Raw genomic sequence first — 14,291 nt, 5'->3', positions numbered from 1 at the left:
AGGAGGACATTAGACAACAGTAGTCGTTCTCTGAGCCAGACCAACATGGAGGAGGACATTAGACAACAGTAGTCGTTCTCTGAGCCAGACCAACATGGAGGACATTAGACAACAGTAGTCGTTCTCTGAGCCAGACCAACATGGAGGACATTAGACAACAGTAGTCGTTCTCTGAGCCAGACCAACATGGAGGACATTAGACAACAGTAGTCGTTCTCTGAGCCAGACCAACATGGAGGACATTAGACAACAGTAGTCGTTCTCTGACCCAGACCAACATGGAGGAGGACATTAGACAACAGTAGTCGTTCTCTGAGCCAGACCAACATGGAGGACATTAGACAACAGTAGTCGTTCTCTGAGCCAGACCAACATGGAGGACATTAGACAACAGTAGTCGTTCTCTGACCCAGACCAACATGGAGGACATTAGACAACAGTAGTCGTTCTCTGACCCAGACCAACATGGAGGAGGACATTAGACAACAGTAGTCGTTCTCTGACCCAGACCAACATGGAGGAGGACATTAGACAACAGTAGTCGTTCTCTGAGCCAGACCAACATGGAGGAGGACATTAGACAACAGTAGTCGTTCTCTGAGCCAGACCAACATGGAGGACATTAGACAACAGTAGTCGTTCTCTGACCCAGACCAACATGGAGGACATTAGACAACAGTAGTCGTTCTCTGAGTCAGACCAACATGGAGGAGGACATTAGACAACAGTAGTCGTTCTCTGAGCCAGACCAACATGGAGGACATTAGACAACAGTAGTCGTTCTCTGACCCAGACCAACATGAAGGACATTAGACAACAGTAGTCGTTCTCTGACCCAGACCAACATGGAGGAGGACATTAGACAACAGTAGTCGTTCTCTGACACAGACCAACATGGAGGACATTAGACAACAGTAGTCGTTCTCTGAGCCAGACCAACATGGAGGACATTAGACAACAGTAGTCGTTCTCTGACCCAGACCAACATGGAGGACATTAGACAACAGTAGTCGTTCTCTGAGCCAGACCAACATGGAGGAGGACATTAGACAACAGTAGTCGTTCTCTGACACAGACCAACATGGAGGAGGACATTAGACAACAGTAGTCGTTCTCTGACCCAGACCAACATGGAGGAGGACATTAGACAACAGTAGTCGGTCTCTGACCAAGACCAACATGGAGGAGGACATTAGACAACAGTAGTCGTTCTCTGACACAGACCAACATGGAGGAGGACATTAGACAACAGTAGTCGTTCTCTGACACAGACCAACATGGAGGAGGACATTAGACAACAGTAGTCGTTCTCTGAGCCAGACCAACATGGAGGAGGACATTAGACAACAGTAGTCGTTCTCTGAGCCAGACCAACATGGAGGACATTAGACAACAGTAGTCGTTCTCTGAGCCAGACCAACATGGAGGACATTAGACAACAGTAGTCGTTCTCTGAGCCAGACCAACATGGAGGAGGACATTAGACAACAGTAGTCGTTCTCTGAGCCAGACCAACATGGAGGAGGACATTAGACAACAGTAGTCGTTCTCTGAGCCAGACCAACATGGAGGACATTAGACAACAGTAGTCGTTCTCTGAGCCAGACCAACATGGAGGACATTAGACAACAGTAGTCGTTCTCTGACCCAGACCAACATGGAGGAGGACATTAGACAACAGTAGTCGTTCTCTGAGCCAGACCAACATGGAGGACATTAGACAACAGTAGTCGTTCTCTGAGCCAGACCAACATGGAGGACATTAGACAACAGTAGTCGTTCTCTGACCCAGACCAACATGGAGGACATTAGACAACAGTAGTCGTTCTCTGACCCAGACCAACATGGAGGAGGACATTAGACAACAGTAGTCGTTCTCTGACCCAGACCAACATGGAGGAGGACATTAGACAACAGTAGTCGTTCTCTGAGCCAGACCAACATGGAGGAGGACATTAGACAACAGTAGTCGTTCTCTGAGCCAGACCAACATGGAGGACATTAGACAACAGTAGTCGTTCTCTGACCCAGACCAACATGGAGGACATTAGACAACAGTAGTCGTTCTCTGAGTCAGACCAACATGGAGGAGGACATTAGACAACAGTAGTCGTTCTCTGAGCCAGACCAACATGGAGGACATTAGACAACAGTAGTCGTTCTCTGACCCAGACCAACATGAAGGACATTAGACAACAGTAGTCGTTCTCTGACCCAGACCAACATGGAGGACATTAGACAACAGTAGTCGTTCTCTGAGCCAGACCAACATGGAGGACATTAGACAACAGTAGTCGTTCTCTGAGCCAGACCAACATGGAGGACATTAGACAACAGTAGTCGTTCTCTGACCCAGACCAACATGGAGGACATTAGACAACAGTAGTCGTTCTCTGAGCCAGACCAACATGGAGGAGGACATTAGACAACAGTAGTCGTTCTCTGACACAGACCAACATGGAGGAGGACATTAGACAACAGTAGTCGTTCTCTGACCCAGACCAACATGGAGGAGGACATTAGACAACAGTAGTCGTTCTCTGACCCAGACCAACATGGAGGAGGACATTAGACAACAGTAGTCGTTCTCTGACACAGACCAACATGGAGGAGGACATTAGACAACAGTAGTCGTTCTCTGACACAGACCAACATGGAGGAGGACATTAGACAACAGTAGTCGTTCTCTGAGCCAGACCAACATGGAGGACATTAGAAGACAGTAGTCGTTCTCTGAGCCAGACCAACATGGAGGACATTAGACAACAGTAGTCGTTCTCTGACCCAGACCAACATGGAGGACATTAGACAACAGTAGTCGTTCTCTGAGTCAGACCAACATGGAGGAGGACATTAGACAACAGTAGTCGTTCTCTGAGCCAGACCAACATGGAGGACATTAGACAACAGTAGTCGTTCTCTGAGCCAGACCAACATGGAGGACATTAGACAACAGTAGTCGTTCTCTGACCCAGACCAACATGGAGGAGGACATTAGACAACAGTAGTCGTTCTCTGACCCAGACCAACATGAAGGACATTAGACAACAGTAGTCGTTCTCTGAGCCAGACCAACATGGAGGACATTAGACAACAGTAGTCGTTCTCTGACCCAGACCAACATGGAGGACATTAGACAACAGTAGTCGTTCTCTGACCCAGACCAACATGGAGGACATTAGACAACAGTAGTCGTTCTCTGAGCCAGACCAACATGGAGGACATTAGACAACAGTAGTCGTTCTCTGACCCAGACCAACATGGAGGAGGACATTAGACAACAGTAGTCGTTCTCTGACACAGACCAACATGGAGGAGGACATTAGACAACAGTAGTCGTTCTCTGACACAGACCAACATGGAGGAGGACATTAGACAACAGTAGTCGTTCTCTGAGCCAGACCAACATGGAGGACATTAGAAGACAGTAGTCGTTCTCTGACACAGACCAACATGGAGGACATTAGACAACAGTAGTCGTTCTCTGACCCAGACCAACATGGAGGAGGACATTAGACAACAGTAGTCGTTCTCTGAGCCAGACCAACATGGAGGACATTAGACAACAGTAGTCGTTCTCTGAGCCAGACCAACATGGAGGAGGACATTAGACAACAGTAGTCGTTCTCTGAGCCAGACCAACATGGAGGACATTAGACAACAGTAGTCGTTCTCTGAGCCAGACCAACATGGAGGACATTAGACAACAGTAGTCGTTCTCTGAGCCAGACCAGCTTATACAAGTTCTACCCCTAACCCGGGGTTCCCCAAACAGGCTTATACAAGTTCTGCCCCTAACCCGGGGTTCCCCAAACAGGCTTATACAAGTTCTGCCCCTAACCCGGGGTTCCCCAAACAGGCTTATACAAGTTCTGCCCCTAACCCGGGGTTCCCCAAGCAGGCTTAGACAAGTTCTACATGACTCACGGGACTTGGTATCTACAGAAGAGACCGTCAGAAAACAACACTGTTCTCTGTCTGCGGGTACATGTTCAGTAACTAGCACATGTTCAGTAACTAGTACATGTTCAGTAACTAGTACATGTTCAGTATCTAGTACATGGTCAGTAACTAGTACATGTTCAGTAACTAGCACATGTTCAGTAACTAGTACATGTTCAGTAACTAGCACATGTTCAGTAACTAGTACATGTTCAGCAACTAGTACATGTTCAGCAACTAGTACATGTTCAGTAACTAGTACATGTTCAGTAACTAGTACATGTTCAGTAACTAGCACATGTTCAGTAACTAGCACATGTTCAGTAACTAGCACATGTTCAGTAACTAGCACATGTTCAGTAACTAGCACATGTTCAGTAACTAGTACATGTTCAGTATCTAGTACATGTTCAGTAACTAGCACATGTTCAGTAACTAGTACATGTTCAGTAACTAGTACATGTTCAGTAACTAGCACATGTTCAGTAACTAGCACATGTTCAGTAACTAGCACATGTTCAGTAACTAGCACATGTTCAGTAACTAGTACATGTTCAGTATCTAGTACATGTTCAGTATCTAGTACATGTTCAGTAACTAGTACATGTTCAGTAACTAGTACATGTTCAGTATCTAGTACATGTTCAGTATCTAGTACATGTTCAGTAACTAGTACATGTTCAGTAACTAGTACATGTTCAGTATCTAGTACATGTTCAGTATCTAGTACATGTTCAGTAACTAGCACATGTTCAGTAACTAGTACATGTTCAGTATCTAGTACATGTTCAGTATCTAGTACATGTTCAGTATCTAGTACATGTTCAGTAACTAGTACATGTTCAGTAACTAGCACATGTTCAGTAACTAGTACATGTTCAGTATCTAGCACATGTTCAGTAACTAGTACATGTTCAGTATCTAGTACATGTTCAGTAACTAGCACATGTTCAGTAACTAGTACATGTTCAGTAACTAGTACATGTTCAGTAACTAGCACATGTTCAGTAACTAGCACATGTTCAGTAACTAGCACATGTTCAGTAACTAGCACATGTTCAGTAACTAGTACATGTTCAGTATCTAGTACATGTTCAGTATCTAGTACATGTTCAGTAACTAGTACATGTTCAGTAACTAGTACATGTTCAGTATCTAGTACATGTTCAGTATCTAGTACATGTTCAGTAACTAGTACATGTTCAGTAACTAGTACATGTTCAGTATCTAGTACATGTTCAGTATCTAGTACATGTTCAGTAACTAGCACATGTTCAGTAACTAGTACATGTTCAGTATCTAGTACATGTTCAGTATCTAGTACATGTTCAGTATCTAGTACATGTTCAGTAACTAGTACATGTTCAGTAACTAGTACATGTTCAGTAACTAGTACATGTTCAGTAACTAGTACATGTTCAGTAACTAGTACATGTTCAGTATCTAGTACATGTTCAGTATCTAGTACATGTTCAGTAACTAGTACATGTTCAGTATCTAGCGTGTATTTACGTGTCTTGTAATAAGTGGCATATCGCAAAAATACAAATCACCTTATTATTTGGCAATCAGATTTAAAAAGAGAATTTCCTAAACTAAATTAAACCAGAGCTTTATATATGAACACAACGGATTTAAGTGGTTGGGGCTGTCTCAAATTCATAGACAGAGCTATGGATGCAAGGACTGACCATCCATGATATCAAAATGATAGTTCTAACACTGTTTGGGGAGAGGGGGTATTATAGGAACTGTATCTATGGTTCTGGGTCTAATCAGAGCTATATCTATGGTTCTGGGTCTAATCAGAGCTGCTATATCTATGGTTCTGGGTCTAATCAGAGCTGCTAGATCTTTGGTTCTGGGTCTAATCAGAGCTATGTATATGGTTCTGGGTCTAATCAGAGCTATATCTATGGTTCTGGGTCTAATCAGAGCTATATCTATGGTTCTGGGTCTAATCAGAGCTATATCTATGGTTCTGGGTCTAATCAGAGCTATATCTATGGTTCTGGGTCTAATCAGAGCTAGATCTATGGTTCTGGGTCTAATCAGAGCTGCTATATCTATGGTTCTGGGTCTAATCAGAGCTGCTATATCTATGGTTCTGGGTCTAATCAGAGCTGCTATATCTATGGTTCTGGGCCTAATCAGAGCTGCTATATCTATGGTTCTGGGTCTAATCAGAACTAGATATATGGTTCTGGGTCTAATCAGAGCTGTATCTATGGTTCTGAGTCTAATCAGAACTAGATCTATGGTTCTGGGTCTAATTAGAGCTATATCTATGGTTCTGGGTCTAATCAGAGCTATATCTATGGTTCTGGGTCTAATCAGAACTAGATCTATGGTTCTGGGTCTAATCAGAGCTATATCTATGGTTCTGGGTCTAATCAGAGCTATATCTATGGTTCTGGGTCTAATCAGAGCTATATCTATGGTTCTGGGTCTAATCAGAGCTGCTATATCTATGGTTCTGGGTCTAATCAGAGCTGCTAGATCTATGGTTCTGGGTCTAATCAGAGCTGCTAGATCTATGGTTCTGGGTCTAATCAGAGCTGCTAGATCTATGATTATGGGTCTAATCAGAGCTATATCTATGGTTCTGGGTCTAATCAGAGCTATATATATGGTTCTGGGTCTAATCAGAGCTGCTATATCTATGGTTCTGGGTCTAATCAGAGCTATATCTATAGTTCTGGGTCTAATCAGAGCTGCTATATCTATGGTTCTGGGTCTAATCAGAGCTATATCTATGGTTCTGGGTCTAATCAGAGCTGCTATATCTATGGTTCTGGGTCTAATCAGAGCTATATCTATGGTTCTGGGTCTAATCAGAGCTGCTATATCTATGGTTCTGGGTCTAATCAGAGCTATATCTATGGTTCTGAGTCTAATCAGAGCTGCTATATCTATGGTTCTGGGTCTAATCAGAACTAGATCTATGGTTCTGGGTCTAATCAGAGCTGCTATATCTGTGGTTCTGAGTCTAATCAGAGCTGCTATATCTATGGTTCTGGGTCTAATCAGAGCTTCTATATCTATGGTTCTGGGTCTAATCAGAGCTGCTATATCTATGGTTCTGGGTCTAATCAGAGCTGCTATATCTATGGTTCTGGGTCTAATCAGAGCTGCTATATCTATGGTTCTGGGTCTAATCAGAGCTGCTATATCTATGGTTCTGGGTCTAATCAGAGCTGCTATATCTATGGTTCTGGGTCTAATCAGAGCTATATCTATGGTTCTGGGTCTAATCAGAGCTAGATCTATGGTTCTGGGTCTAATCAGAGCTATATCTATGGTTCTGGGTCTAATCAGAGCTGTATCTATGGTTCTGGGTCTAATCAGAGCTGCTAGATCTATGGTTCTGAGTCTAATCAGAGCTATGTCTATGGTTCTGGGTCTAATCAGAGCTATGTCTATGGTTCTGGGTCTAATCAGAACTATGTGTATGGTTCTGGGTCTAATCAGAACTAGATCTATGGTTCTGGGTCTAATCAGAACTATGGGTATGGTTCTGGGTCTAATCAGAACTATGGGTATGGTTCTGGGTCTTCTTGGTCCTGCGACCCAGGTGGTAGTAGTAGAGGAGTGTGATGATGAGGAAGAGGACTTCACTGAGGAGGAGGAGGATGGCAGAGTTTGACATCAGACCCAGGTCCACCAGGGTGATGCAGGTCACTGCAACGAGAGAGAGACACCTTTTACAACTAGGGTTAAGTACAGTGGGGCAAAAAAGTATTTAGTCAGCCACCAATTGTGCAAGTTCTCCCACTTAAAAAGATGAGAGAGGCCTGTAATTTTCATCATAGGTACACTTCAACTAGGACAGACAAAATGGGGAAAAAAATCCAGAAAATCACATTGTAGGATTTTTAATGAATTTATTTGCAAATTATGGTGGATATATAGGGGACATCTGGGATGCAGCCTATACAAATGTAATGTGTTATACTGATACAGAGGGGATATATAGGGGACATATATAGGGGACATCTGGGATACAGTCTATACAAATGTAATGTGTTAAACTGATACAGAGGGGATATATAGGGGACATATATAGGGGACATCTGGGATACAGCCTATACAAATGTAATGTGTTATACTGATACAGAGCCACTACTATTACTGATCATAGATACTACTATTACTGATCATAGATACTACTATTACTGATCATAGACAATCCTGTTACTGATCATAGATACTACTATTACTGATCATAGATACTACTATTACTGATCATAGATACTACTATTACCGATCATAGATACTACTATTACTGATCATAGATACTACTATTACTGATCATAGACACTACTATTACTGATCATAGACACTACTATTACTGATCATAGACACTACTATTACTGATCATAGACACTACTATTACTGATCATAGACACTACTATTACTGATCATAGACAATCCTGTTACTGATCATAGACACTACTATTACTGATCATAGACACTACTATTACTGATCATAGACAATCCTGTTACTGATCATAGACACTACTATTACTGATCATAGACACTACTATTACTGATCATAGACACTACTATTACTGATCATAGACACTACTATTACTGATCATAGACACTACTATTACTGATCATAGACAATCCTGTTACTGATCATAGACACTACTATTACTGATCATAGACACTACTATTACTGATCATAGACAATCCTGTTACTGATCATAGACATCATACTATTACTGATCATAGACACTACTATTACTGATCATAGACACTACTATTACTGATCATAGACACTACTATTACTGATCATAGACACTACTATTACTGATCATAGACAATCCTGTTACTGATCATAGACAATCCTGTTACTGATCATAGACACTACTGTTACTGATCATAGACACTACTGTTACTGATCATAGACACTACTGTTACTGATCATAGACACTACTATTACTGATCATAGACACTACTATTACTGATCATAGACACTACTGTTACTGATCATAGACAATCCTGTTACTGTAACCTACTGATCATAGACAATCATGTTGCTGATCATAGACAATCCTGTTACTGATCATAGCCACTACTGTTACTGATCATAGACAATCCTGTTACTGATCATAGCCACTACTGTTACTGTAACCTACTGATCATAGCCACTACTGTTACTGATCATAGACACTACTATTACTGATCATAGACACTACTGCTACTGATCATAGACACTACTGCTACTGATCATAGATACTACTGTTACTGATCATAGACACTACTGCTACTGTAACCTACTGATCATAGACATAACTATTACTGATCATAGACACTACTGTTACTGATCATAGACACTACTATTACTGATCATAGATACTACTATTACTGATCATAGATACTACTGTTACTGATCATAGACACTACTGCTACTGTAACCTACTGATCATAGACATAACTATTACTGATCATAGACACTACTGTTACTGATCATAGACACTACTGTTACTGATCATAGACACTACTGTTACTGATCATAGCCACTACTATTACTGATCATAGACACTACTGTTACTGATCATAGCCACTACTATTACTGATCATAGACACTACTATTACTGATCATAGACAATCCTGTTACTGATCATAGCCACTACTATTACTGATCATAGACACTACTATTACTGATCATAGACAATCCTGTTACTGATCATAGCCACTACTATTACTGATCATAGACACTACTATTACTGATCATAGACAATCCTGTTACTGATCATAGCCACTACTATTACTGATCATAGACACTACTATTACTGATCATAGACAATCCTGCTACTGATCATAGACACTACTATTACTGATCATAGACGCTACTGCTACTGATCATAGACACTACTATTACTGATCATAGACACTACTATTACTGATCATAGACACAACTATTACTGATCATAGACAATCCTGTTACTGATCATAGACACTACTATTACTGATCATAGACACTACTATTACTGATCATAGACACTACTATTACTGATCATAGACACTACTGCTACTGATCATAGACACTACTATTACTGATCATAGACACAACTATTACTGATCATAGACACTACTATTACTGATCATAGACACAACTATTACTGATCATAGACAATCCTGTTACTGATCATAGACACTACTATTACTGATCATAGACACTACTATTACTGATCATAGACACTACTATTACTGATCATAGATACTACTATTACTGATCATAGATACTACTGTTACTGATCATAGACTACTATTACTGATCATAGCCACTACTGTTACTGATCATAGACACTACTATTACTGATCATAGACACTACTATTACTGATCATAGACACTACTGTTACTGATCATAGACACTACTGTTACTGATCATAGACACTACTGTTACTGATCATAGACACTACTATTACTGATCATAGACACTACTATTACTGATCATAGCCACTACTGTTACTGATCATAGACACTACTATTACTGATCATAGACACCATTGTTACTGATCATAGACACAACTATTACTGATCATAGACACCATTGTTACTGATCATAGACACTAAAGTTACTGTAACCTACTGATCATAGACACTACTGTTACTGATCATAGACAATGCTGTTACTGATCATAGACTACTATTACTGATCATAGACAATCCTGTTACTGATCATAGACACTACTATTACTGATCATAGACAATCCTGTTACTGATCATAGACTACTATTACTGATCATAGACAATCCTGTAACCTACAGATCGTTTGTAAAGAACAACTCCCGATGTTCCAATCATAAACCAATAGGTGAAGCCCAGTGCATCCTTACTGCACAGTCGTGAGTTTGTGTTGTTAGTAAATGGATATTAGGACAGAACAACGGATCCCTCACCCAGGAACTGGACAGACAAGAGGCAGGCCTCCGTCAGCAGGGTCCACTGGATAATGGCCTTCTCTGCTGTGTACAGACCTTTCCACATGATCAATGAGACACCTGGTGGTGGGGGGGAAGAGAGAGCGAGAGAGAGAGAGAGAGAGAGAGAGAGAGAGAGAGAGAGAGAGAGAGAGAGAGAGAGAGAGAGAGACAGAGAGAGAGAGACAGAGAGAGAGGAGAGAGAGAAAGAGAGGAGAGAGAGAGAGGAGAGACAGAGATGAGAGAGAAAGAGAGGAGAAAGAGAGGAGAGAGAGACAGAGAGAGGAGAGAGAGAGACAGAGAGAGAGAGAGAGAGAGAGAGAGAGAGAGAGAGAGAGAGAGAGAGAGAGAGAGAGAGAGAGAGAGGGGAGAGACAGAAAGAGAAAGAGCGGAGAGAGAGACAGAGAGAGAGAGATGTTTAGCATTAGGGTGAGGACTACAGTCGTCTAGTGTGTAGCCAGCCTTCTAAAACCCCGATGTCTCGATCACTCCACTACTGGAAGTACTGTGAGAAGTCTGGGTTTCCGAGGTCAGGTCCACATCGGTTCACATCAGAACGGATCCAGACAACCAGATCTCTCAGATACTAATTCCTTCCTTCCTGGAAGTGGCTGATGTCATGTATTGTCATGTCTTGTCCCTGTGCTTTCTCTTCTCTTCGTTTCCCCCTGCTGGTCTTATTAGGTTTCTTTCTCTCTCTCTATCCCTCTCTCTCTCTATCGTTCCGTTCCTGCTCCCAGCTGTTCCTCATTCTCCTAACGACCTCGTTTACTCTCTCACACCTGTCCCCTATTTTGCCCTCTGATTAGGTCTCTATTTCTCTCTCGGTTTCTGCCTCTGTCCTTGTCGGATTCTTGTTTGCTGTTTGCTGTGTCCTTGTTCCGTCCTGTCGTGTTTTGCCTTATCATCAGATGCTGCGTGTGAGCAGGTGTCTCTGTCCGCTACGGCCCGCGCCTACCCGAAGGGACCTGCAGTCTGTTGCCGCTTATCCTGCAATTCTCCTCTACAACTAGAGGATTTATGTTATCTCTGTTTGGACTTTAATAAACTCAGTTTCTGTTAAGTCGCTTTTGGGTCCTCACTCACCTGCATAACAGCTGATTTTAACACTGTACTAGAGTAGGGAGGACTTCCTGTCCATTCTGATGACCCCGGCCTACACAGAGCCTTGGATAGATACAGTATAATACTATATTTAGAACTATATAGTACATCTGTGGCTCTGCTCCAACCAAGGCTGTTACTGAACAGACAGTAGAGGAACTGTGTCTGTGTTCCAAAAGGCACCTAATTCCCTATTAGTGCGCACTACTTTCAACCAGAGCTCAATGGAACCTGGACTAAAGTAGTGCACTATAAAACATGGAATAGGGTGCCATTTGGGATGAACCCTGTATCTTCACCGGTTGTTTCCTACAACCTTCCGCTGTTAAGGGATTATCCTCTCTTCCTTCCTGTCTTTCTCAGTCGGGTTCCGCCTTCCATCCCTCCATCTCTCTCTCCATCAGAGGGGGACTGTACAGTCACACCTTGCTGTACTCAAATGCACTCACTCATCATGTAATACTGTAAAACATGGCGGCCTGAATACGAACCTCTTAATACCCTGTGACAAAAACTATTAAAGCATTCACGATTATTACCATCTTATTACGCCCTCAGCTGGTTCTGGTCCTACCTGTTATTTAGCTAGGTAAGCCCTCAACTGGTTCTGGTCCTACCTGTTATTTAGCTAGGTAAACCCTCAGCTGGTTCTGGTTCTACCTGTTATTTAGCTAGGTAAACCCTAAACTGGTTCTGGTCCTACCTGTTATTTAGCTAGGTAAACCCTCAGCTGGTTCTGGTTCTACCTGTTATTTAGCTAGGTAAACCCTAAACTGGTTCTGGTCCTACCTGTTATTTAGCTAGGTAAACCCTCAGCTGGTTCTGGTCCTACCTGTTATTTAGCTAGGTAAACCCTAAACTGGTTCTGGTCCTATCTGTTATTTAGCTAGGTAAACCCTCAGCTGGTCCTACCTGTTATTTAGCTAGGTAAACCCTAAACTGGTTCTGGTCCTATCTGTTATTTAGCTAGGTAAACCCTCAGCTGGTCCTACCTGTTATTTAGCTAGGTAAGCCCTCAGCTGGTCCTATCTGTTATTTAGCTAGGTAAGCCCTCAGATGGTTCTGGTCCTACCTGTTATTTAGCTAGGTAAACGCTAAACTGGTTCTGGTCCTACCTGTTATTTAGCTAGGTAAACCCTCAGCTGGTCCTACCTGTTATTTAGCTAGGTAAACCCTAAACTGGTTCTGGTCCTACCTGTTATTTAGCTAGGTAAACCCTCAGCTGGTCCTACCTGTTATTTAGCTAGGTAAACCCTAAACTGGTTCTGGTCCTACCTGTTATTTAGCTAGGTAAACCCTCAGCTGGTCCTACCTGTTATTTAGCTAGGTAAACCCTCAGCTGGTTCTGGTCCTACCTGTTATTTAGCTAGGTAAACCCTCAGCTGGTTCTGGTCTGACCTGTTATTTAGCTAGGTAAACCCTAAACTGGTTCTGGTCCTGCCTGTTATTTAGCTAGGTAAACCCTCAGCTGGTTCTGGTCCTACCTGTTATTTAGCTAGGTAAACCCTCAGCTGGTCCTACCTGTTATTTAGCTAGGTAAACCCTCAGCTGGTCCTACCTGTTATTTAGCTAGGTAAACCCTAAACTGGTTCTGGTCCTACCTGTTATTTAGCTAGGTAAACCCTCAGCTGGTTCTGGTCCTACCTGTTATTTAGCTAGGTAAACCCTCAGCTGGTCCTACCTGTTATTTAGCTAGGTAAACCCTAAACTGGTTCTGGTCCTACCTGTTATTTAGCTAGGTAAACCCTCAGCTGGTTCTGGTCCTACCTGTTATTTAGCTAGGTAAACCTTAAACTGGTTCTGGTCCTACCTGTTATTTAGCTAGGTAAACCCTAAACTGGTTCTGGTCCTACCTGTTATTTAGCTAGGTAAACCCTAAACTGGTTCTGGTTCTACCTGTTCCATCTAAAAGGAGATACAAAGTGAGATTCCATGACATAATGTATTGTCATTGTGATCTGGAGATGAACATGTTTGATGTATAATTGAAGAAGGTTTATATAGCAGGTGGTCTTTTCAACCCAGTTAAATAGATGCGTTAATTTGCCGGCAGGAAATCCCCCTCTAGACATCTGAATGTTGTTCTCTTATCATACCTGGTGCCTCTTTCTGGGCCAACAAGTCACTCACCACGAACTACAGGATCCAGAATGCATTGCTTCAAGTCCTCACTTTACCACTGTTCATCAACAACAAGTGTTCTCCCCACCTAGAGGAGTTAGTCAGGAACTCGACGGGACCATTAAATATTAAGAAGTACAGATGTTAAATCATTAATAGCTGGTGAGACTGAGCGGTTTCCTTGGCAGAGA

The 14,291-nt window shown here is 42.2% G+C and overlaps 1 protein-coding gene across 1 annotated transcript in view; it reads right to left on the bottom strand.

Annotated features, from left to right (window-relative positions):
- Positions 1-7,170: 7,170 nt before the first annotated feature.
- The window catches only part of LOC124018513 (tumor protein p53-inducible protein 11-like), a 73,207-nt gene continuing 66,086 nt past the window's right edge, over positions 7,171-14,291 (bottom strand). The window contains exons 7-8 of the mRNA XM_046333843.1: positions 10,855-10,956; positions 7,171-7,623 (exon numbers count right to left, since the gene is read on the bottom strand). Coding sequence (XP_046189799.1) covers positions 7,466-7,623; positions 10,855-10,956 — 260 coding nt within the window. The 3' untranslated portion in view covers positions 7,171-7,465. The remainder of the gene's footprint in view (positions 7,624-10,854; positions 10,957-14,291) is intronic.

The sequence above is a fragment of the Oncorhynchus gorbuscha genome, unplaced genomic scaffold (assembly GCF_021184085.1).
Source record: "Oncorhynchus gorbuscha isolate QuinsamMale2020 ecotype Even-year unplaced genomic scaffold, OgorEven_v1.0 Un_scaffold_536, whole genome shotgun sequence".
NCBI lineage: Eukaryota > Metazoa > Chordata > Actinopteri > Salmoniformes > Salmonidae > Oncorhynchus > Oncorhynchus gorbuscha.
Note: the sequence above shows the minus strand (reverse complement) of the source record. Positions and strands in the feature narration are given on the sequence as shown.